Raw genomic sequence first — 23,193 nt, 5'->3', positions numbered from 1 at the left:
CATCACTAATTTTCAAAGCATAATTCACTAATTTGCCCAAGGTTCTGTCCTGAAATGTTTATCTGCCAGGATTCTATCTTTAGCCATTACCTAAATTTTTAAATGGTCAAAGTTTAGGTTACTGACAGCTTTTTCAGGCAGCACAGCATATTGGATAGAGACCTCTGACACACTGGGTGACTTTCGACAAGTCACTTAACCTCTCAGTGCTCTAAGCAATCTCTTAACACCATAAGTTGCAGAAAAGGTGCCTCCCTGAATTGATAGAGGCCGTTTCTTCACCTGGGAGTTCCCTATTCCAGGAAAATTATAGGAAATTATATATTCCATCCCTATATTTGTGTTATATTATACTACTAAGGAGGTTTTTAGTTTTCAGTATTTGTATTAGAGCCACATTAGCACAACAACCTGAAGCTAACAATTATTGGCCTCAACTTAGTTAACTGTGAGACGTTAAAGGGTTTTAACTTCCCTTTTCCTTGACCTTCTGCATATGCCTTCAGATCCTTGACTGTAAAATTCTCTGCGAATTACATTGTTGTTTTCATGTGTTAAACTCTCTCATCCTGTTCAAGAAATATTTGGTACCTAATTGCTTAGTAGAAGCTAGACCGTAAAAATGAGTCCCCTCTTGCTAATAATGGTGCAGTTTGCATAAGGTTGCCAGCTTTTCCAGTAGCATCATGAAAGCATATTAACAAACCTCACTGTAAAGTTATTCACTACAATGTCTGCCAGATTACTACTCCTCTATAATAATTGTTCATTTAGAATTAACTTCTCTTTGTGCTCTACCATTTACCTACCATAGTGTTATCACAGAACAAATTAATGACTTGGGGTATGGCTATTAAAAAAAAAAAGCTTAAATCAACCTATAAATTTAATTCTTTTCAACATTTTTTAGATGCAGAGCTCTCTTAGATCTCTTCGTAATAGTGCAGCTAAGAAAAGGGCGAAGCTGAGTGGCAGTACTTCTGACCTTGAAAGCCCAGATTCTGCAATTAAGCTCGACTTGAATATGGACTCCCCATCCCGGTCGTCATCTCCAAACGTCAGCTCATACAGTGAAAGTGGAGTTTACAGCCAAGAGTCTTTGACTTCTTCTCTGTCAACAACTCCCCAGGGAAAGAGAATAATGTGTGTGTTGGGCCTTTTAACAAGTATATGCTAATATTAATTCTATGCATTGTTGATATTGTATCAGACTGAAGTACTTTATAATATAAACTAGCTTTAGAATTAATATTTACAAGTTTCTGTTTCATTTTTTGCCTTGTTAGATTTTAACTTCCGTTTCCTAGACTACCACATCTGTTCCTGCCTTCAGGTTACTAGTACTAATGACCCTATTTCAGCTTGTCCAGCTTCCTCAAGCCTTCTGGAGGCGCAGATTCATATCTCTTAGACCACTACTACTTAGATCTAGCCTTGCCATTGACAACTGGGTCTTGCTTCCACTTAGTTGCTACCACTCAGTCCTCCAAAATGGATATGAGGTAGTCTTCTGAAGAGTGTCCTTATAAAAAGAATTAATTTGATTCAGCTGGACTTAAAGTCACCTGGCCATCCTCACAGCCACAGAAAAATTATTGTTACTCATGCAATTCATGGTGACCATTTTGTTCTTCCTAGATAGCTGTACTCCAACAACTCTAAAACAAAAGTCCTAAGCTAGACTTTTAAGCTTGTTTGTATCTCTGTATTTAGTTATTGGAAGTTCTCACTCCTTGCTTTCATGTGAGATTGTATACACAGAACATTTAATACACAAAAGAATTGATCATTGCTATTTTGACTTTTCCCTCTCTCCCTAGTAAGTGAATGTCATCTATTAGGAGTAAAGTATAGTGGAAAGAACCCTAAGTTAATATATAGAAAGTCCAGGTTCTGATCCTGGTTCTGCCACTCTTTGTCACTTCGGGCAAGTAACTTGACTTCTCTGAGCCTCACTTTTCTCATCTGTAAAAGGAAGAGTTTGGAATGGGTGATGTCGAAGGTTCTTTTCAGTTCCACAATTTTGTGATCCTAACAGTTAAATATTTAAAATAAAGTTAAACCTGTAATGGTTTAAGTGAAGTCTAACTGAAACTTGTTAGTTGCATAATCAAAAGAAAAAAAATAGAAATCTTGTTTGAAAAATGAGTACAAAATGATTATGATGCTTGAATCACTAAATCTAAGAGACTAACTGTATTTCCTATACCCTGTTGTGAGAAGTTTGTCTCTTCAAATGATAACCTATATATTCCAATCTTTTAAAATGTTTTACTACTGATTTCTTTTTCTTACACAGAATTCTTTTGTTCCAGCTCTTATGCCAAATTAGAATAATAAAATGCACAATCAGAACAGAATTTTTAGGTCAAAGGATTTTTCCTTGGTCTTCCTACAAGGCAATTATATTAGATAATATTGAGATCTATAGTATCGTATAGAGCTGTAACAGACCCCAGAAATCTGTTCATCAGCAGACATTCATTAAGCACAAATCATTGTGGTAGACCTTGAGAGTACCCATATAAAGAATGAAATAATCCCTTTTAGAACATATGGTCCTACCCCCAAATTTTATAGAGAAGGAAACATGGCCCAGAGAGAAGAAGTGAATTTTCCAAGGTCAGTCATTAAGTAAATATCTGAATAGGGACTTGAGCCAAGACACTGATACCAAATCCAGTACTTTTTCTGTTATTCCATGATAGAATGTCACACAAACACTCTGGAACACAGAGCACTACATAGATTCGAAATCTATCGTTTTATGGAGCAATACTAGTCTATCAGACAGTAAAAGCCAGTGTTAGAGTGTTTAGAGAATGCTTTAAGTACCTGCCCTGTCAGTAAGGTCTCAAAATGCCTTTAAATTTAAGACTGCCCAAAAAAACAAATTTGACTTCTTAATACCTGTAGAAACTGAAGACATTACTCAATTGATATAAAAGATGAGTAGTTTTCAAAGGAAGAAATCAAAACTATCAATAGTCTTATTAAAAAAAAATGTTCTGAATCATTAATAATTAGGGAAATGCAAATTAAAACAACTCTGAGGTACCACTTCACACTCATCAGATTGATTAAAATGACAAAAATGGAAAATGACATACTGGTGGGACTGTGGGAAAACAGAATTGTTGGTGGAGCTGTGAATTGGTCTAACCATTCTAGAAAGCAATTTGGAACCATAGCCAAACGATATTAAACTATACCTACCCTTTGACCCAGAAATACTACTAACAGATCTGAGGAAGAAGATCCATATGTACAAAAACTTTAATAGCCACTCTTTTAGAGGTGACAAAGAATTAAAAACTGAGGAGGATGCCACTAGTTGTGGTATGGCTGAACAAGTTATTGTATGTGAATGTCATGGAATACTATTGTGCTATAAGAAATTATTAAAGGGAAGGTTTCAGAAAAACCTAGGAAGAGTCGTGAAATGTTGCAAAGTGAAGTGAGCAGAACCAAGAGAACAATCTACACAGTAACATTAATATTGTGAAGTTAATCAGCTTAAAAAGACTTAGTAATTCTGGTCAACACAACGACCAACCACAATTCCAGAGGACTCATAATTAAACATGCTGTGTGTCTCTAAATAGAGGGCTGATGGACTCAGAAGCATATTTCTCTCTCTCTTTTTTTTTGGCATTACTAATGTGGGACCTTTTCTTGCGTGATTATCCATATTTGTATGGGGTTTTGATTTTCTTGCCTTCTGGGAAGTAGAAGAAAGGGGAAGGGAAAGAATTTGGAACAGAAAATAAAATTTTATTTTAAAAAATTAAAGAAGGCAGTATAGAGTAACATGTCACCTCTGAGAAGTTTCTCCTCAAATTGTAAACAGTACTAAAGGGCAATAAACTCAAATAGCAGGAAAAAAAATAAAGACTTTTTTTCATCCCAAATCACATGTACTTGAACATTTCTGAATAATTAACTCCTGGCAATTTTTTAAAAGATTTCTTATTAAGATAATAAAAACTCCAGCTCAGATTAGTTTTGTAGTTATCAGCATCTACTAGATCTGTTTCATATAATCAACTGTCAGATATTTGTAATGTCACTAATGTATACTGGTGCAAAGTCATTCTCTTAAAATTTCTAATTAATACTCTCCATGATTTTCTTTCTTGATGAAACAAGAAATACATGTCTTTCTGATGCCAGGAAAAGAAAACTAAAAAATTACCTAAAATTATTCTATCTCTTCTTCTGAGGAAGAAAGTTATTTATAATTTACATTGGTTTCTGATTCCTATATTTATAATGCAATTAATTTTTAATTACTCAAGGTAGTACAGGGATATAGATAAATACAGTGGGAAACTAGTGATCATTCTGTTTTGTAATGTACTGTTTTGGATCCAATATTAATGGTTCCTCCCATAACAGCTCTTCAGAAGGAATTACAAAGTTCTAGTTTGTCACACATACACACTTGTACATATATGCATATACTTTTGAATAAATCTATTCGAATAGAATGGGTAGACTCAGTAGTGAATTGACAGCTTTGATATAAGGATTTGTGTACTTAATTTTTCATGTCTTACTCTCTAAAATAGTTTCTTGAAGGACAGTGGTGTGCTAAATATTTTCTACATATTTAATATTCTTATTTGATTACTTCATATTTTTTTAGGGCAGACATATTTCCCACATTTGGATCCAAACCTTATTCAACAAGACTCTCCTCTGCAAAAAATAAGAATTCTCATGTAGTGGAACAGAGCTCCAATTCAGGTATTCATTGTCTATATTATAAACAAATAGAATATCTAAATAGAAGCATGAAACTTCCTCATTAGAGGAAAAGGTGAAATTTTACATAGATGGTGATGCAGAGTGTATTTCATATCTAAGGTTTCTTTGAGTAGGCATTCTTATGTATTGGATCTTTTTTGTTTAAAAGTAAACTAACAGTGAAACATGATATTTATCTCCAGATAGAGAAGGGATTGACTCAGCATAGATTGAAGCATATTTCCTTCCTCCCTTCTCTCCTTCTTTTCTTCCTTCTTTTCTACACATATTTGTAGTAGTCTTTGTTTTTCCATGGATGGGAGAGGGAGAGAATTTGGAACTGAAATTAAATAAAATTGAATTACTTTTTTGAAGTTAACTAATAGATCTGTAACTTACAAATTTAATTTATGAAAAATAACATGGAAATTTACCTTAGAAAAATGAGATAAAGAAGTGTATATACCATATACTTTCACAGTTTTCCCTTTTTCCTCATAGTTATTCAGCTTTCAGAAGAAGGGATAGGGTATCCTCCATGATATTTTGTGATTCCTTATAGCAGCTATACCTGACCAAGCATTTTTTGCTTCCTATTGGCTTCCTGATGCACCATGGAACACTTTTTCTGTAAAAATAGTATTATAAAAACTGATAAGTTTCAGCTAGATAGTTAAACAGTATTGTGAAATGGCCTGGAAAATTTAGAAAAATGAATTTCAGATTCAAAATGCCCTTGCTTCATACCTGTATTGAATACTTTCCTCTAAAGATTCCTTCTTCTTTCCTCCTCCTCTTCTGAAACCATCCCTGCCCCCCCAACATTATCTCCCACCATTTCCTCCTTTATTCCAATCTCTGTTGAAGAAGTGAACCTTCTCATAAAACATAAACCTTCTGCATGTACCTTTGATCTCATCCTCACCTATCTTCTCTAGCAGATTGCTTCTATAATTGTTTCTACTTTCTCTTTAATTTTCAATGCCTTCCTTTCTATTGGTTCCATCCGTACTTGTCTACAAATGCTCTCAGGTCCCCCTCATCCTGTAAAAATCCTTACTAGATCCTATCATCCCCACTAATTAGTATCATATATCTCTCTTCCTTTTTGAGTCAGACTTTTTTAAAAAGCCATCTGTAGGAGCAACTAGGTGAATAGAGCAGTGGCCCCGAAGTAGGAGGACCTGAGTTCAAATTCGGCCTCAGACCAAACACTTGACACTTACTAGCTGTGTGACCCTGGGCAGGTCACTTAACCCCAATTGCCTAAAAAGAAAAGAAAAAGAAAAAAAAAACGCCATCTGTAGTTAGTGCCTCAACTTTCTCTCTTCTCTTCTTAACCCTTGGCAATTTGTCTCAATCAATTGAAACTGGTCTCTCCAAAGTTACTAACAATCTACTGACTTACATGTCTACTGACTGCTTCTATGTCCTCAACTCCCTTGACTTCTGTGCTTCATGTGACATTCTTGATCATCCTTAGTCATTAAGCATTTAATCCTACTATGTTCTAGGCACTATGCCAAATACTGGGGATACAAAAACAAGCAAAAGACAATCCCTGACCTCGAGGAGCTCGAAATCTAGTGGGAGAGACAACAAGCAAACAAATATATGTAAACAAGTTATAATAAAAGATAAATAGGAAATAATTAACTGAGGGAAGGCACTAGAATTAGAAAGCGTTGGAGAAGACTTTTTATAGGAGGTGTAATTTTGGTTGGGACTTAAAGGAAGTCAGGAAGTTCAGTAGTTGGAATAGAGGAGGAAGGGTGTTTCTGGGCCCACGTCTGTGCTTTTACATTAGCTGTCCCTCAATCCTGGGATGCATTCCTTCTTCAACTTCAATTTATCAAATCCCTGGTTTCCTTCAGAACTCAGCTCAAGCACCGTCTTCTATAGGAAATCTTTCCAAGCTTCTTGGTACCTCCTTCCTAAAGCTTCTTTTATTCATTTTGTATGTGTTCTGTTTATGCTCATATTTGTACATGTCCTCTTTCTCATTTCGTTGTAAATTCCTGGAGCGCATGAACTGTTTCAGTTTCATTCTTATAGCCCTCAAGTTTAATTTAGTACCTGGCACATAGTAGGTTGATTGATTGATTTTTAATAACCAACTACTTCCAAACAAATCTGAACTGCAGCCACTTTCAGTGGGACTATGTAATTTCTATTTTTGGATTGTTTAAACTGTTAAAGTATGGATTAGACTTAATAAATTCATAAATTACATTTATTTTAAGGTTGTTAAAATTTTGAGTATATCTTCCTTTATTTAATAGTTACATTCCTATTAAGTTATACAAACATTCAAATTTTATAAATTCAAACTGTGTAATTTGAATGCAACATGTGACAATGATTCTTAAAGGAATTGTGCAATGATCCAATCCAATAAACATTTATTGGCTTTCTCACTATGTGCAAGTTACTGGGCTAGAGCCTGAGAATACAAAGACAAATTGGAAAGCTATTCCTACCTTCAAGGAGTTTACATTCTACAGGATGACAAAACATGTAAACGTATAAGTATATAGCTGATTATTTGAGATAGCAATAACAACTAAGGAGATAAGGAAAGGAAGTGGCAAATGAGTTGAGGCTTGAAGGAAGCTAAGAGGAAGAGGGGAGAAAGGAGAGTGTTTCGAGAATGGAGGATAGTCTAAGCAAAGCATGGACATAAGAGTTGGAATGCTGAGCTTAGGAAACAGCAGATGGCCTCAGCCTCGGATCATTCCTACCATCCGCTCACTGCCTTCACTCCTACACACACACACACGTCGCTGAAAGAAGCTGGAGAAAATCGTACAACCATTGTGACTGGATCTAATACAAATTTATATACGTTATCTCAACTGGACCCTCATTGCTTTAAGGCCATTTTTTTTACTCTTCCTTAATTAACTCACAATCCCACTCTCCATAGGAGCTCTTTAAAACCTTTTCTTCCTTTCTCAATCCTCCCCTGGCTTCTTTCCCTCTGCCCCTCACCCTTTTACCTGAGTACCTTGCCTCATAGATTACTGAAAAAATTTAAGTCATTCACTAAGAGCTCCCTCTTTTCTCATCACCCAGATGCCTTCTGTCCTCCCATCTCATCTTTCATTCCTGTAGCACCTGAAGAAGTGGTCCTTCTCCTTAGCAAGACAAACCCTTTCACCTGCATGAGGAATCCCATTCCATCCCATCTTCTGTTGCCCCCCTATCGTTCCCTTTCTCTCACTTATCTCCCTTTCTACTGCTTCCCTCCTAACATGCCCGTAAACATATCCGTGTCTTTCAGATCTTAAAAAAACCCTCACTTGATCTATCCATCCGCCCATGCTAGCTATCATCCCATGTCTCTTTTCCCTTTTGTGCCTTAAATCCCTATCTACAATAGTTGTTTCCACTTCCTCTCCTCTCCTTCTCTTCTCATCATTCAGCTGAAACTGCCCTCTCCAAAGTTACCAAGGATCTCTTAACTGCCAAATCCAATAATTCTCATTCTTGTTGACCTCTCTGTAGCTGTCAGTCGCCCTCTTCTTGATATTCTTTTCTCTCTAGGTTTTCAGAACACCTCTCTCTCCTGGTTCTTCCCCTACTTGTCTGACTGTTCCTCAGTCTTCTTTACTGGATCTTCATCCAGGTCGTGCCTGCCAACCACAGATGTCCCAGAGGGCTCTGTCCTGGGACTTCTCTTCTCCCTCTCTAGCATTTTGCTTAATGATCTCATCAGTTACCATGGATTCAATTATCATCTCTTTGCTAATTATTCTCACACTATTTATCCAGCCCTAACTTCTCTGTGACCTGTAGTCTGGCATCACTAACTGCCTTTTAGACATTTTGAATAGGGTATTGTGTAGACATCTTAAACTAGACTTGTCTGAAATTGAACTCATTATTTTTCCCACAACAGCTTCCCCCCTTGTAAACTTCCTTATTATTACTCAAGGGCTCCCCATCCTCCCAGTCACCATGTTCTCAACCTACATGTAATCGTTGACTCTTTACTCTCCCCCCCAACCCCAGCACCACATATGCCCATATCCAACATATTGCCAAGTCCTGTCAATTCTACTTTCATAGCATGTCTCATATTTAGCTCCTTCTCACCTCCAACACTGCCACCACTCTGGTACAGGTCCTCTTCATCTCACCCTGGGACTTTTGCAACAGCTTTCTGATTGGTCTCCCTGCCTGGAGTCCTCCCTACGCCAGTCCATCCTCTACTCAGCTGCCAAAGTGATCCTAAAGTGTAGATCTGACCACGTCACCCTCCCTATTCAGTAAACCGATGGTTCCTTGTCACCTCCAGGAACAAATATAAAATCTTTTGTTTGACATTAAAAGCCTTTCATAACTTTCCCCTCTGCCAATCTTCTTATACTTTATGCTACTCCCCCTGCCCCAATCCCGCCCCCGTAATCCAGTGACAATGGCCTCCTTGCTGTTCTTTGTACAAGACTCTCCATCATCTCCCAATTCTGGACATTTTTACTGACTGTCCCCCATGCCTGGAATATTCTCCCTCCTCATCTCTACCTCCTGTCTTCTCTGGCTTCCTTCAGGTTTTAGCTAAAACTTCACCTTCTACAAGGAGCCTTTCTAGATCCATCTTAATTCTAGTGCCTTCACTCTATTATTTCCAATTTATCTTGTGTATAACTTGTTTCTATATAGTTGTTTGCATGCTGTCTCCCATATTATACTTGTGAGCTCCTCAAGAGCAAGGATTTTTTTGTTTTTTAAACCTTTCTTTGTATCCCCAGTGCTTAGCACAGTGCTTGGCATATAGTAAGTGCTTAATAAATGTTTATTAACTGACTGAGATAGTAGTAATCCAGAACCTGGTGGCTGTTATCTACCAGTCTCCCCTTTCTCTCCCCGAATCATTCTTCCTCCATTTTCTAGTTCAGCACTTACTCACATTGTCCACTCTAAATTTGCATTCTGTTATCTCTACTGGTCCCACACTGGTATTTGGCAGTCCTTTTACTTCTCCCTAGTTGTCACTATGTCACACCCCACAGCATCTATTCTGAACCTTCTTTTCCCTTCATAAGTTATTTATGTAGAGCATATTTCCCTTCAGCAGAAAACTTTTCCTCATACTTTACTAAGAAAATAGAGGTCATCTCTGATGAGCCCCATCTTCTCATTTCTACATATGAAATTTCAGTGTAATCCTTCATTCTCTTATGCTTTGTTCCAGTCTATCAAGAGGTAGCCTTTTTCCTTGCAGGATCATCTTCTCTACCTGTGTTCTTGATCCCATCCTTTCATATGTCTTCAGGAATTTACTCCTTCATTCATCTCCTTTCACTCTCTGTTCTTCCATCTCTCTTAATCCACTGGCTTCATCCCTTTTCCCTACAAACAGAGCTATATCTCATCCATTCCTAAACCTTCATAACTCTAGCCATTCCTTTAAACTGTTGTCTTTTTTTTAATTTCATTTTTATTTTTTCTCAATTACATGTAAATAAAAATTTCTAACATTTGTTTTTTCTTTAATTTCAAGTTCCAAATTGTCTCCCTTCTTCTCTCTCCTCCCTGCTCCTTGATAAGGCAAACAATTTTATATATCTTATACATGTGCAATCACGCAAAACATTTCTGTATTAGACATGTTGAAAAAAGAAAACACGGACCAAAAAAAACAAGAATAATAAAGAAAGTTTAAAAAGTATGCTTCAGTCTGCATTCAGACTCCATCAGTTCTTTCTCTGGAGGTGGAGAGCAGTTTTTTATCATAAATCCTTCAGAATCATTTTGGATCATTGTATTGCTGAGAGTAAACTATTATCTTTTGTTTTGTTTTGGTTGGGTTTTTTTGTTTGTTTGTTTTCTTTTTTTTTTTACTGGGCAGTGGGGTTAAGCGACTTGCCCAGGGTCACACAGCTAGTAAGTGTCAAGTGTCTGAGGCCGGATTTGAACTCAGGTCCTCCTGACTCGGAGGCCGTAGCTCTATCTACTGTGCCACGTAGCTGCCCCCTAAATCACTAACTTCTAAGTGCTCTAAGCAACTCTAAGGCTAAACTGCAGTTAAAGTGCCAAGCTTCATTGATAGAGGGAGTTTCCTCACCAGAGATTTTCCTTATACCAGTGAAATCATGAGTCTGGTCCCCATCTCTATCCCATTCCTTCCGTAGCCAAATTCCTAGGAAAAACAAACACAACTGTGCTTGCCTCCAGTTTCTCAACTGCTATTTCTGAACCCACTGAAATCCAGTTGCCTATCTTACCATTTGACTGAAACCATCCTTTTCAAGGTTACCAACTATCTCTTTTTTTAAAAAATAACTTTTTATTGATATCATTTTACAAAGCTTAAATTTCCCCCTGTATCCTTGCTCCTGCCTCTGCTAGAGAAGCAGCCCATATAACAAAAGAATTTTTTTAAAAAAGGAAGAAGGGGTAAAATATGCAAAACAATCAGTATATTGAAACAGTCTAACAATATGTGCAATATTCAGTCCCTGTGGATCTCCCCATACCCCAACCTTTACAAAGAAGTAAGAGGAGGTATCTTAACATATCTCTTCTTCGGGGCCAAGCTTATCGTTTGTGATTTTGGAACGTTCATTTTCAATTGTTTTGTGCCAACCATCTCTCTAATTTTTCAGTCTTTTTTTCAGTTCTTCTCTACCTTGATCTCTGCAATTTTTGACACTGCTGACCACGTCCTCCTTCTGGATATTCCCTTCTTCCCAGTTTTTCGTGATACTCTCTCTTCCTGGTTCTCCACCTGACCATTCCTCCTCATATGTACATATCTATCCCTTACTTCTCTTCTGAGCTCTCCAGTCCTGCAGCCGCAGTTGTCTGATACACACTCCACATGGACGTCTCATAGTTATCTTACATTTAGCACGTCTAAAAAATTAATTTTCGTTCTCAAAAAGCCTGCCCTTCTTCTTAGCCTCCCTCTCTCTCTGTTGAAGGTACCTTCTTCCTTCTAGTAACCCAGGTTCACAAGCTTAGAGTCATGTTCAGTTCTCCCCTGATCAGTCACTCGTCCAGTCATGTACCTGCACAGCGTTTCCTGTGTCTGACCTCTCTATTCATAGAGCCACCAACCACTCCAGTTCAGCTCCTCCTCATCTTTCATCTGGATTATTAGAACAGCCTCAGTTAAATTTGTTCAATAAGCACTTATCTGTTGTTGGCTGCCACAAGTAAGGCTTTGTGTCATGGACTGCATATACAACGAAGAAAACAAAGCAGTGCTTGTCCAGCTGATAAACCATGTACATGATAAATGCAAAGGAAAAAATATATATCTATGTGTCTCTGTCTACAAATATATGTGTATGTATGTATATATACACTCATACACATATTCCTTTATGTACAGTAAATACAGTAAGTAAAAAATAATTTTTTGCGGGAGGTGGAGCACCAACAACTGGGGCCTTGTGTAGGTGGCACCTTAGTGTAAGCAAAGGATGGCAGGAGGTAATGGTGTAGTAGGGGCACTGCAGACAGAGAAAAGCTGGCTGTGCTACCATGTTCTGGGATCAGGGCACATAATGGTATGTACGGAGGGCAGCCAGGAGGCTTCAGAGTACTCTGAAATTAGATTGATAAAGTAGGCTGAAGGCTGAGTGCAAATGGCTTAAAATACCAGACAGAGTGTGTTCAACCACAGAAGCAATAGACAGCCGCTGAAGCTGTTGAGGACGGGAGTGCTTTTATGTGCCTTATCTTGGCATGGAAGATGAATCGGAAAAGGGAAAAGATGGGAAGGTGCAAGACCGATTAAAATACTATAATTGAAATGGTCCACGTGAGGTAGTAAGGCCTAAAGTGTGTGAAGCAAAGTCTTTTTTTTTATTAATTTAATTTGATTTATCAATAATCACTTCTATAAGCTTTTGAGTTTAAAAATTTTCTCCCCCTTCCTCCCTGCCACCCTCCCCAAGACGGCACACAATCTGATATAGGCTATACATTTACATTCCTATTAAACATATTTTCACATTAGTGATGTTGTAATTAAAAATTAAAACCAATAGGAGGAACTATCAGAAAGAGGAAACAAAAGAAACTGAAGAGAAAAAAATAGCAATTCAACTTCCATAGTTATTTCTTTGGTTGTGGATAGCATTTTCCATGATGAGACCTCTGGAGATCTTAGATCCTTGTATTGCTGGGAAGGGTTAAATTTATCAATATTAGTCATCCCACAGCATGGCTGTTATTGTGTACAACGTTCTCTTGGTTCTGCAGAGCAAAGTCTTCATAATAAGACTTGACAGTTGATTGGGTGGGACTGGGAATTGAGGGTAAGTGGAGATAATGGAAAAATGTGGAGTTCTCAAAACAAAAATAAGCTTTTTTGGAAGAGGGGTAGATTTAGGTGGTGGTATGGTAGTGGTTTTTGTTTTGGATATGTCAAGTTTGAAATATCTGTGGCATTTCAATTTAGGAAAGAGATTAGTGCTGGATATGTAAAGGCAGCCAAGTGGAGCAGTAGATTGCTAACATTGGATTTGGAGTCAGGAATACCTCAGTTTGAATACTGTCTTGGACAGTTATGACCCTGGGGCAAATCATTTAACATCTCTCAGCTTCATTTTCTTTATCTGTATTCACTGGTCTTTTTCCAGCTCTAAATTTGTGCTCCCATAATTCTTTCATCTTAAAGTCAATTACAATGAAATGATCTCGTAAGACTTGACATCACTACAAGAGGGGAAATATATAAAATTAAATATAAATTTAAAATTATAAAATGTAAATTATAAAATTAAATATAAAATTAATAATTATAATAATATAAAGAAGGAAAGAGAGCCTGTGACAGAACTTTGGAAATTACCTGGAGTGAGTAGGCAAGACATTTATGATGATCTATCCAAAGAGATTAAGGAAGAGTGGTCAAAACTATTAGGAATGGCCAAGAAAAAACTCGTGGAAACTCAGGGAGGATAGAATATCAGGAAGAGGCATAGAAGAAGGAGGGTAGAAGTATCAACATGTCAAGTACTGCAGAATGGTCATGTAGGATGAGGTTTGAGAAAGGGTTATTAGATTTAGTGATTAAAAGATGGTTGGTAACCTAGGAGAGCAGTTTCAGTTGATAAGTTAAAAGCCTAATTAAAAAGTTTTGAGAAGTGAATGGGAAGGCCGTTAAATATAGATGGCTTTTTCTAGGAGTTGGCTGTGAAAGAGAAAAAGGATGTAGAACGTACTTAGTACTTATTTCTGTGTATATTGACTCCATAAGGAGTGTATGGAGTGTTCAAGGAGGACTAGCACCTCTGGTGTGAGGGCTTGCCAAGCCCTTTTCAGGGCTACTCAGCCACCTTTGGTGCCCAACACCTGGCATTCAGCTCTGACCTGTGGTTCCACAGAGCTATGGAATACACAGAGAAGCATGCATAGTAAAACCATCTAGGCAGATGGGCTAAACCAGGTTGAGGGTAACTGACAGGCCTCTAACCTATCAGTGAGTTAGGGGGATGTCTGCCCCAAGCATGTGAAGACTTCCTCTGTTGGAATGGACAGATGAGAACAGTTTGTTCCAATGGCCCTGAAAATGACTAAAGCACGTGCTGTGAAGTGCTTAGAGCTTGGTCAAACATTGCAGATATCAAGCTCATCCACTGCATCCTGGGCCATCACCAGTCATCTTGACTTTTGTCTTGCCACTGGTCTTTGATGACTCTGAAAGAGAAAGTGAGGCTGCCAACTTTGTGTAATTCTTCCTCACTTAATCAATTCACACGTAAGTGATGACATCGCCCATTGATGTCATTGGTACTCTTGGAAAACAAAGGAAGAACAAAGGCAACAGCTCCTTAAAGATAGTGATTATTTCAGTTTTTGTGTTTTTATCCCCTAGTCCAGTGCCTGTCTCATGCTGGGTACCTACTTAGTAAATGCTAATGAATTAAATTGAATTGACAGCTTGAATGGATAATAGGGTCAAATTAAGGTTTTTATAGGTTGGGAGGGGAAGAAGTTATGGATCAGCTTGTAGGAAGCAAGGAGGGAGCCATGGGATAGGGAGAAATTGAAGATTAAAAAGGATGTGACTGAAGGAGCAAGCTGCCAGGAGGGGAGGAAAATGGAATCCAACGAGTAAGTACAAAAAAAGGGCCATCTCTTCAGAGACTGGAGAGATTAAGGGATGATAAAAAGAGGATTTGATGTGTAGAATAGGATAGAAGAGGGAGCTTACAACAGATGGCCTCTGTTTTCTCAGTAAATTAGGAGTAAAGTCTTCTTAGAATTAGGATAGAGGAGGTAGTTTTGGTAGCTTGAAGAAAGAAGAGACATTTTCAAATAACTGTTGTGAGGAGTCTGATAATCAATTAAGGAAGAGTAATATAAATTCTAGGGGGAAAGAGTGAAAATACTTGGGCATCATTTGTCTCCTCATTGAAATTCAGATTCAGCTCCATTACCTTTGCTTCACACCAAGATTGTGAGAAATGCAGGGAAGATTCCCTGCGTGTACATTGGGTCCAGTGACAGAGTAATTGCTCAACAGGGTCCTGAAAGCAAAAAGTCTGATTTCTGAGGCTCTGATCATACAAGTGAGTCTTGGTTTTTGAGTCTCTGGTCCTGGAAGGATGAGGATTGGTGTCCACAACCATAGTATTAGGACTGTATTTGTATCAGAGAAGGAATTTGGTAGGATTCTTTTTTTCCTAGCTTGCAAACAGTTTATATAATATTGGATTAAATTTTTTTAATCTATCTTATTATGAGGTTTTTTCTTTGAGTTCATTTATGGCTTGTTCACATTCTTTTTCTGAGAAATGAGTTATTTTAATTCTCTATTCTTATAATCTGAGTATTTTATATTTTTGCAACTACTGATCGATTTCATTTGGCTTTTCAGTTTTGGTGGCATATAGTAGAACAAGATAATTTCCTTTATTTCTTCTTTGTTAGCTGTTAGTTCTCCTTTTCCATGTTTGATGCCAGCAATTTGTTTTCCTTTCTCTTTTTTAATCACACTACCTAAGAGTTTATTTTATTTGTTTCCCCCAACACCCAAAAAGAAAAAAAAAACAGCTCCTAGTATTATTTGTCAGTGCAATGGGATTTATTGCTTTCAATTTTGTTAATCTCTGTTTTGATTTTCATAATTTCCACTTTGGTGTTTTGTTTGGGGGGTTGCATTTTGTTGTTTTTCTAGCTTTTTAAAAAATTTATTTTCATGCTTGTTGATGAAAGTTTAGAGCTATAAATTCCCGTTGGGTCTGTTTTGACTGAATTGCATATATTAATATGTTGTCTCATTGTTGTCATTTCCTTTGGTGAAATTTCTATTGTTTCTGTGATTTAATCTTTAACCTAACAATTCTTTAGGATTAAATATTGAGAGTCTAGTTAATTTTGAAACCTTTCTTCAGATGCACATTATTGAACATAATTGTATTGGGTTGTACTGAGTAAAGGATGTATTTAATATTTCTGCTTCTGCATTTGTTTATGATGTTTTATGTCCTAGCAAATGTTCATCTTTTTTTTCTGAAATTGCCATACACACCTGAGATATATGCATACTTCTCTCTATTCCCATTTAGTAGCTATCACATCTAACTTTTCCAAAATTCTATTCAGGTACTTCTTTCTTATTTTAAGTTTTTGTTAGGTTTATTTAGGTTTGTCTCAACTCTGAGTCCCCTTGTCTTACCATAACCTATTTGTTTTCTACTTCTCTTGCCTTCTCAAACTCAACTCTTCATCTACTCCGTGACCTTTAATCCTCAACTATTCAGTTCTCTCCCAGGCTGTGACCCACGTATTAGCTATTCTCTCCTCTTTTCTCCTTCTCAAGATGGAGTGTCAACTAAAGTGTCAACACTTTGGTGAACCATTTCAATTCTAAATTGGCCTCTTCTCTCGTGTTCCTGGCCTCCCATCATAGTGCTGACTGTCCCCTGCCAAACTTCATCCTTGAATCATTCCCACTATCTGCACTTTTCACTTCTACACACATGCTACTGAACAAAGATGGAGAAAATCACACAACTGTTCTAACTGGGTCCACTCCAAATTTATGTTGCACAGCCTCAACTGGGTCCTTATCATCTTACTGTCCTACTCTCTTCAGTGGTTCTTCCAAACCTTTTCCTCTCTCCTCTAACCTCCCATGGCTCCCCTTTTGTCCTTCTATCAACTGAGAATCTTGTATTTTACTCAAAAAAAAACCAAACAAACTCTGAGGCCATTCACTGTGAGCTCCCTCTTCTTCCCTCTTCCTCATCTATCATTCAGATGCCTTCTGCCACTATTTCCTCATTTATTCTTGTCACACAGAGGTGGCCCTACTCCTTGCCAAGGCAAACTCTTCTACCTACCCAGTCAATCCTTTTTCATCTCATCTCCAACAGAATCTTCCCCTCGATCATTCCCACTCTCTCACTTTTCTTCAATCTCTCCCTGTTTATTGGCTTCTTTCTTACTGCCTACAAACATGCCCATGTGTTTCCCTCATTCTTAAAAAGCCCTCATTTAATCCTTCTATCTCCGCTATCATCCTATATCTCTTCTCTCCTTGGTGGCTCAACTCCTTGAGAACTCTGTCTACAATAGATGCTTCCAGGTCCTCTCCTCTCACTCTCTTCTTAACTCATTACAGTCTGGCTTCCAAACTCATCTTTCAACCAGAACTGATCTCTCCAAAGTAACCAATGATCTCCTAATTGCCTAATCCAGTGACCTTTTCTCAATCCTCATTCTTCTTGACCTCTCTTCAGCCTTTGACACTGTTGATCACCCTCTTTTCCTTGATAGTCTCTTCTCCCTAGGTTTTCAGGAGATTATTCTCTCCTCAATCTCATGCCTACTAACCATGGATGTCCCACACTGCTCTGTCTTAAGCCCTTTACTCTTGTCCCTCTACTATTTCACTTAGTGAGCTCATCAACTTCTCTATGCTGATGACATCCTGCCCTAACCTCTCTGTTGCCCTCCAATCTCACAACTCCAGCTGCCTTTGAGACATCTTGAAATGAATATCCAGTAGACATATTGAACTCAACATGTCCAAAACTGAGCTTACTATCTTTCCTCATAAGCCTTTCCCTATCCAGACTCCCAATTACTATCAAGGGGAACACCATTCTTCCAGCAGTTAGGTGTTATCTTTGACTCCTTATTATCTCTCAACCTCCCATATCTTCCCTTGTGTTGTTAGGGCCTGTCAATTCCACATTTGCAACATCTTTCCTGTGTGTCCCTTCTCTCCTCTGACACTGCCACCACTCTAGTGCAGTCCCTCATCACATCATGCCTGAATTATTGCAATAACCTGCTGATGAGTTGGCCCGCCTCAAGTCTCTCCCTACTCTAATCATTCTTGTATTTAGCTACCAAAGTGATTTTTCTAAAATGAGGACCCAGCCATGTCTAGCTGCCCACCCTCACCTCAATAATCCTCAGTGGCTTGAGCATGAAATATAAAATCCTCTGTTTTGGCATTCAAAGCCATTCATAACCAATCACACCTCTCCCTCCAGTATTTTTATACCTTACTCCTTACCACATTCTCTTCAGTCCAGTGACATTGGCTTCTTTTCAGTTCTGAAAACGAGACATTCCATCTTTCAGCTCCTGGAATTTTCTGTGGCTATCCCTCAGTTGTAGAATTCTCTCCTTACTGGCTTCCCTGGCTCCCTTCAAATCCCACTTAAAATCCTATCTTCTACAGGAAGCCATTCCTAATTTCTCAATTTTAATGCCTTTCCTCCCTCAATTATTTCCTATTCATCCTGTATTTGACATATTTGTACATATTTATTGTCTCACCCATTATATTTTAAGCTCCTTGAAGGCAGGTACTGTCTTTTGCTTCTTTTTGTATCCCCAAATGGTTAGCATAGTGCCTGGCATATAGTAGGCACTTAATGAATCCATATCAATTGACTGACTGGTTCAGATTGGAGTAAGGTTCATGTGATGGCTCTTCCCTCATTCCCCACTTCCATGTTTGGCTGTACTTTTTCTCATACTACTTGAGTATAAAAAATAGTTAATGTCTCCACCCCCTCCTCCTTCCTTTCTTTTATAGTGTATTTCTTTTTCCTCTCCCTTTTCTTTCCTTTCTAAAAACCATCAAAATAGGGAACAAAAAAAACCCTGTCTTATTTTTGTCTCTGTGACTGTTGAAGAAATTAGAAATCTGGACAGGTACTTGTTTCTTCTCCCTCTATTATAATATAAACATTTCATTATTGTATAGTGAAATATTCTTCAAATATTTTTACCTTTCTGGGTTCCTCTTATTTCAAATTTTCTGTTCACCTTTGGTCTTTTTATAAGCCTCTGTTCCATTAAGGTGTTTTTTCCTCATGTAGAATTACTTTCACCTTTGCAAGGTAAATTATTCTTGGTGATAATCCTGAATCTATTTTGCCTTATCTTATTAAAAATCTCTTCTCTTTTATAATTATAGCTGCCAAGTCTTACATGAATCCTGTCATTCCTTGGTACTTTTCACTCCTGGATGCTTGCAGTATTTTGTTTTAACCCCTAAGCTATAAATTTGGTTATGATATTCCTGGGAATTTTCATTTTGAGATTTCTTTCAAGAGGACATCAGTAGATTATAATTTCACTTTGTTCTTTGTTTCTAATAAATCTGGACAGTTTTCATTTATGCTTTACTGAAAAAAAAATGGTATCTAGGTTTTCTGTTTTGTTTTGTTTTTTAGTTATGGTTTTCTGGGAGTGTCCCTTAACACTTAGATTGTCTATTCATTCCCTGTTTTCCAAGCCAGTTTACATTTTCGGGTTTTCTTATTTGTTTGTTTTTTCCATTTCAATGTCAGGGATGGGACTTGAACCCAGGTCTTCTTTCCTGACTCTAGGAACAGCTTTGTCTCCATGAAGCAGCACTCACTACCTCTTACTCAGTCTAGGTCCTCTGGATTCCAAATCCACTGTTATTTCTGCTTCATCACTCTGCCACTCTTTTCATTCCTCTAGCTCTAACTTATAAGACCATATATAATTTGTTTAAAGTGGAATTTTATTAAGATTATTTGGCCTTCTATAAGTTTATACCTGATATATATAAAGAGCTTACTTTCTACTTAATATTATTAACTTACTTAATATTTAGTCCTTAGCTTACGACTTAATAGTATTAACTACCATTTATATAGTGTTATAAAGTCTGCAAATATCTCTTTTGATCCTCACAACAACCATAGGAGCTAAGTGCTATTATTATCCCCATTTTACAGTTGTAGAAACTGAGGCATACAGAGGTTAAGTGACTTGCCCAGGTCACACTAGTAAGTATCAGAGAACAAGAAATAACAGTGGGTTTGGAATGGAAATTTTGAACTATTTATAATATGACTACAGTGGGAAAAGTCTACCTTTTAATGTATTTCCTAATTTTATGCCAAAATGAATTCCAGGGTTTGGTAGAGGTTTTTGGTGTTCATTCCTGTCATAATTATTATAAATAAAAAAAATACAATATATTTTAAGAGCTAAAAATTTTTTAATTTGGCATTTGTAAATTAAATTCACAAATTTCTTGTAATTGTTTTTCACCATATGTGCCATTATATTTTCTCATGTATTGTTATTATTGAAATTACTGATTGATCAAAATCTTTAAAATGATTGTTATCATGCCCTAGTTTGTGCAGAAGGTTTGTTTAAAACATTGAATTGCCTTTATCTTTAAATACATTTACTCTGAATTTTATTATGCAGGAATTACATCGAATGTGAGCATAATTGGCCAGCGCATGAACTATGGGTATGGTTGTGGTGATTTTGAAGATGACAGGTCACGAGATGTTTCACCTACTGTTTTTAAAATCCAAAATAAAGAACACCTGAAGCATTATAAACATGCAAAAGGTTTGTGAACTTCCCTCCAGGCTTATAAAAATGAATTATTAGATACCAAATTTATCCAACCAAATTCTTATATTAATACTCCACAAAATACAAATACTTAAATTATTTGGCTGCTAAAACTGGTAGAAGGAAAAAAATTAAGGAAATTTTGTGGGTAAATACTTAAAGCCTGAAGCATTTAGCTATCGTTAACACCTTTGTGTTTTAAAACTTACAGTATAGCCAAAGTTTGTATCCCTCTCAACTATTCTGATCAAGCGTTCAGAAAGAGTTCTACTGCTTATATTTACCCCTTAGAATTGGAGGGCAAGGGGTAGGGGAGGAGGACAGATTTCAAGGGTTACAAATGCGAGAGGTAATACTTTTAATTTAAAATTGTCGTGTTCAGATTTGTAAGCAGCGGGGAACTGTTATGTGATCATATAATCCACCATTTTATAAGCTGGAAACCTCAGCAAATGTAGTGAAAATAGGTAAAATTTTGTTCTTGAAATGTAAGCAGATCACTCTTTAACTTAATCATGTGCAAAATAAAACTTGGATCATGGTGAATGTTTATGTGGAATGACTCAACCAAAAGATCTATTACATAGTTTATTTATATGATTAAGAAATGGAAGGAATGGGAGGAAAGAATTGGAGGAAATACTTAAGTTTCATTAAAGAATCTCGGCCCATGGTATAGTATAGTAATTGTCCTGTTTAATCATAATAGCAGCCAGTTCTTAGCTTTTGTATAAAGTGAATTTTTTTTTACCATATTTACTCATATATTTTCTCTGCCTGAGTATTTCTTCCCCATACTTTGAGTTTGAGAAGAAATTTTTTTTAAGAAAATTACCTTTTCCTTGTATAATCTCTACCAACACTTAGTATTCCTTTTCTTCATTGAAATAAGAACTTTTTTCTTGCCAGTGAAAGAGTTACTATTAAAAATAGGTCTGGTTTTTGATTAGACGGAAAAAGGTTGAATTTTAAAAGCATCTGTCTTTGTTGAATTCACTCCTTAGTAGCTGCCTTGTGTCTTTTCTCGCTCCTTTATTTCCTTCTTGCCTCTCCTAGGCCCAGGATTCAGAGGCAGTTGATTTATCAATGTGCTCCTAACTCTATGGAGAGATGCAGGAGTACAGATCAAAAGTGTTAAGACTCCAAACTTGAAAAGTAAAAGGAAAGGAAATTATAAATGTAAATGTCTCCTTCCATCATTTGCAAAGCGTTTTCCTATCTGTCCTACTAAGGAAGATTTATTTACATCATTCTTTAGTTTAGGAGTGAAGAAGTACTAAAGAAAACATTAAAGGCAATGCCCACTTTTGGCTGCCTCGAATCTCACCTACATCCAGCAGTGCCTTTAAAAGTATTTGTATTTCACTTTTCACAGCCTTGATCAGCTCACTTTCAGCTGCTCATTCCTCTGTTTCCCACTGCCCCTGTAAACTTCACATTCCATAGCAAGGCAAGACCACCACCTAATGGTGGACAAGGGTAGCTCCAGACTACACAGTGCATATGAAAAAAAATAATCCATTTTTTGCCATTCTGCTTTCTGATGCGGTTTCCAGGAGTACATTGCAGCAAAAAGCGGGGATTGCCTGTAGATTTAGATTCCAGTTAACTTTGCCTACTGATTGCTGTGTAACTCTGGGTGAGTCACTGTTTTTTAGTAAAAGGGGGGAGTGTGGGCCCCAGGGCAAATTATATATTACATTGTATGGGCTTTATCCTTCTTTCCATTTGATTAGCCCAATCATGCCTCTCCCCCATATTTTTTTTAATGCCTGTGAAATCAAGTTAAAATTAATATCAAGGGCAGTTTTAAAAAGCATCCAAAGTCACAAAACAGTGATTGCAGCCTAAGAATGTGTGTGTATATATACATATATATGTATATGTGTGTAGACATACATATATATAATAAGCTTAAGCATTTATATAATACATATATATATATATTTGTAGGACCAACTGGTCCTCTTTTCTCTCTATCTCCCTAAGTCTATGCTTTGACATCTGGAAACTTTGCCCCAGTTTGCTCGTTGTTTGAGATGACTGGGGGGATAAAATGAATGAAGGTTAATGAAGGTAGATAGATGAGGACCTAAATGTTCTTTCCCTTGATTGAGTAATAGATAGAGTGAAAATTGATAGAGTGAAAATATTAGGGGAAAGGGGAGGAAATTGTGAGTAAATATGGCATATTTATATGAAGTTTATTTTGAACATTTTTTTCTTCATACTCAATGATTAATAGTTTAAGTTTCTGTTTGTGCAGCAGACTATAGTGCAAAGAATAAATAAATGTAAAAAAGGAGTATGAATAGCCTACTTCTATGAAAAAAATTATAAAAAACTCAATGATTCATATCCTTGGGATGGCTGTTATTTTTTTCCTCATTGTAAGTTGTCGGCTATTAATTGTAACTAAACTTCGATGATCTGTGTGTCTTTGCCAAGTTTTCAATCCCATGTTGGCTTATTTTTCCCATTGTGCAGCTTTTGGGACTATCTCCTTTTGCTATCAGTTCACATGAGCACTAAAAATACAAACTAATTTCTGTATTGACCAAAGCCAAAAAACATATAGTAGAGTAAATTTAATGTGATAAATGTTGT

General features: G+C 37.0%; 1 protein-coding gene across 4 annotated transcripts in view; it reads left to right on the top strand.

Moving 5' to 3' along the window:
- The window catches only part of LOC114030138 (TOG array regulator of axonemal microtubules protein 1-like), a 96,664-nt gene that overhangs the window by 43,182 nt on the left and 30,289 nt on the right, over nt 1-23,193 (top strand). For all 4 annotated transcript variants that reach the window (XM_027844881.1, XM_027844880.1, XM_027844879.1 and 1 more), the window contains exons 6-8: nt 911-1,143; nt 4,649-4,749; nt 20,431-20,580. In XM_027844881.1, the coding sequence (XP_027700682.1) occupies nt 911-1,143; nt 4,649-4,749; nt 20,431-20,580 (484 nt within the window). The remainder of the gene's footprint in view (nt 1-910; nt 1,144-4,648; nt 4,750-20,430; nt 20,581-23,193) is intronic.

This window comes from Vombatus ursinus, unplaced genomic scaffold, assembly GCF_900497805.2.
Source record: "Vombatus ursinus unplaced genomic scaffold, bare-nosed wombat genome assembly UNPS02014945.1, whole genome shotgun sequence".
NCBI classification, from domain to species: Eukaryota; Metazoa; Chordata; class Mammalia; order Diprotodontia; family Vombatidae; genus Vombatus; species Vombatus ursinus.
Note: the sequence above shows the minus strand (reverse complement) of the source record. Positions and strands in the feature narration are given on the sequence as shown.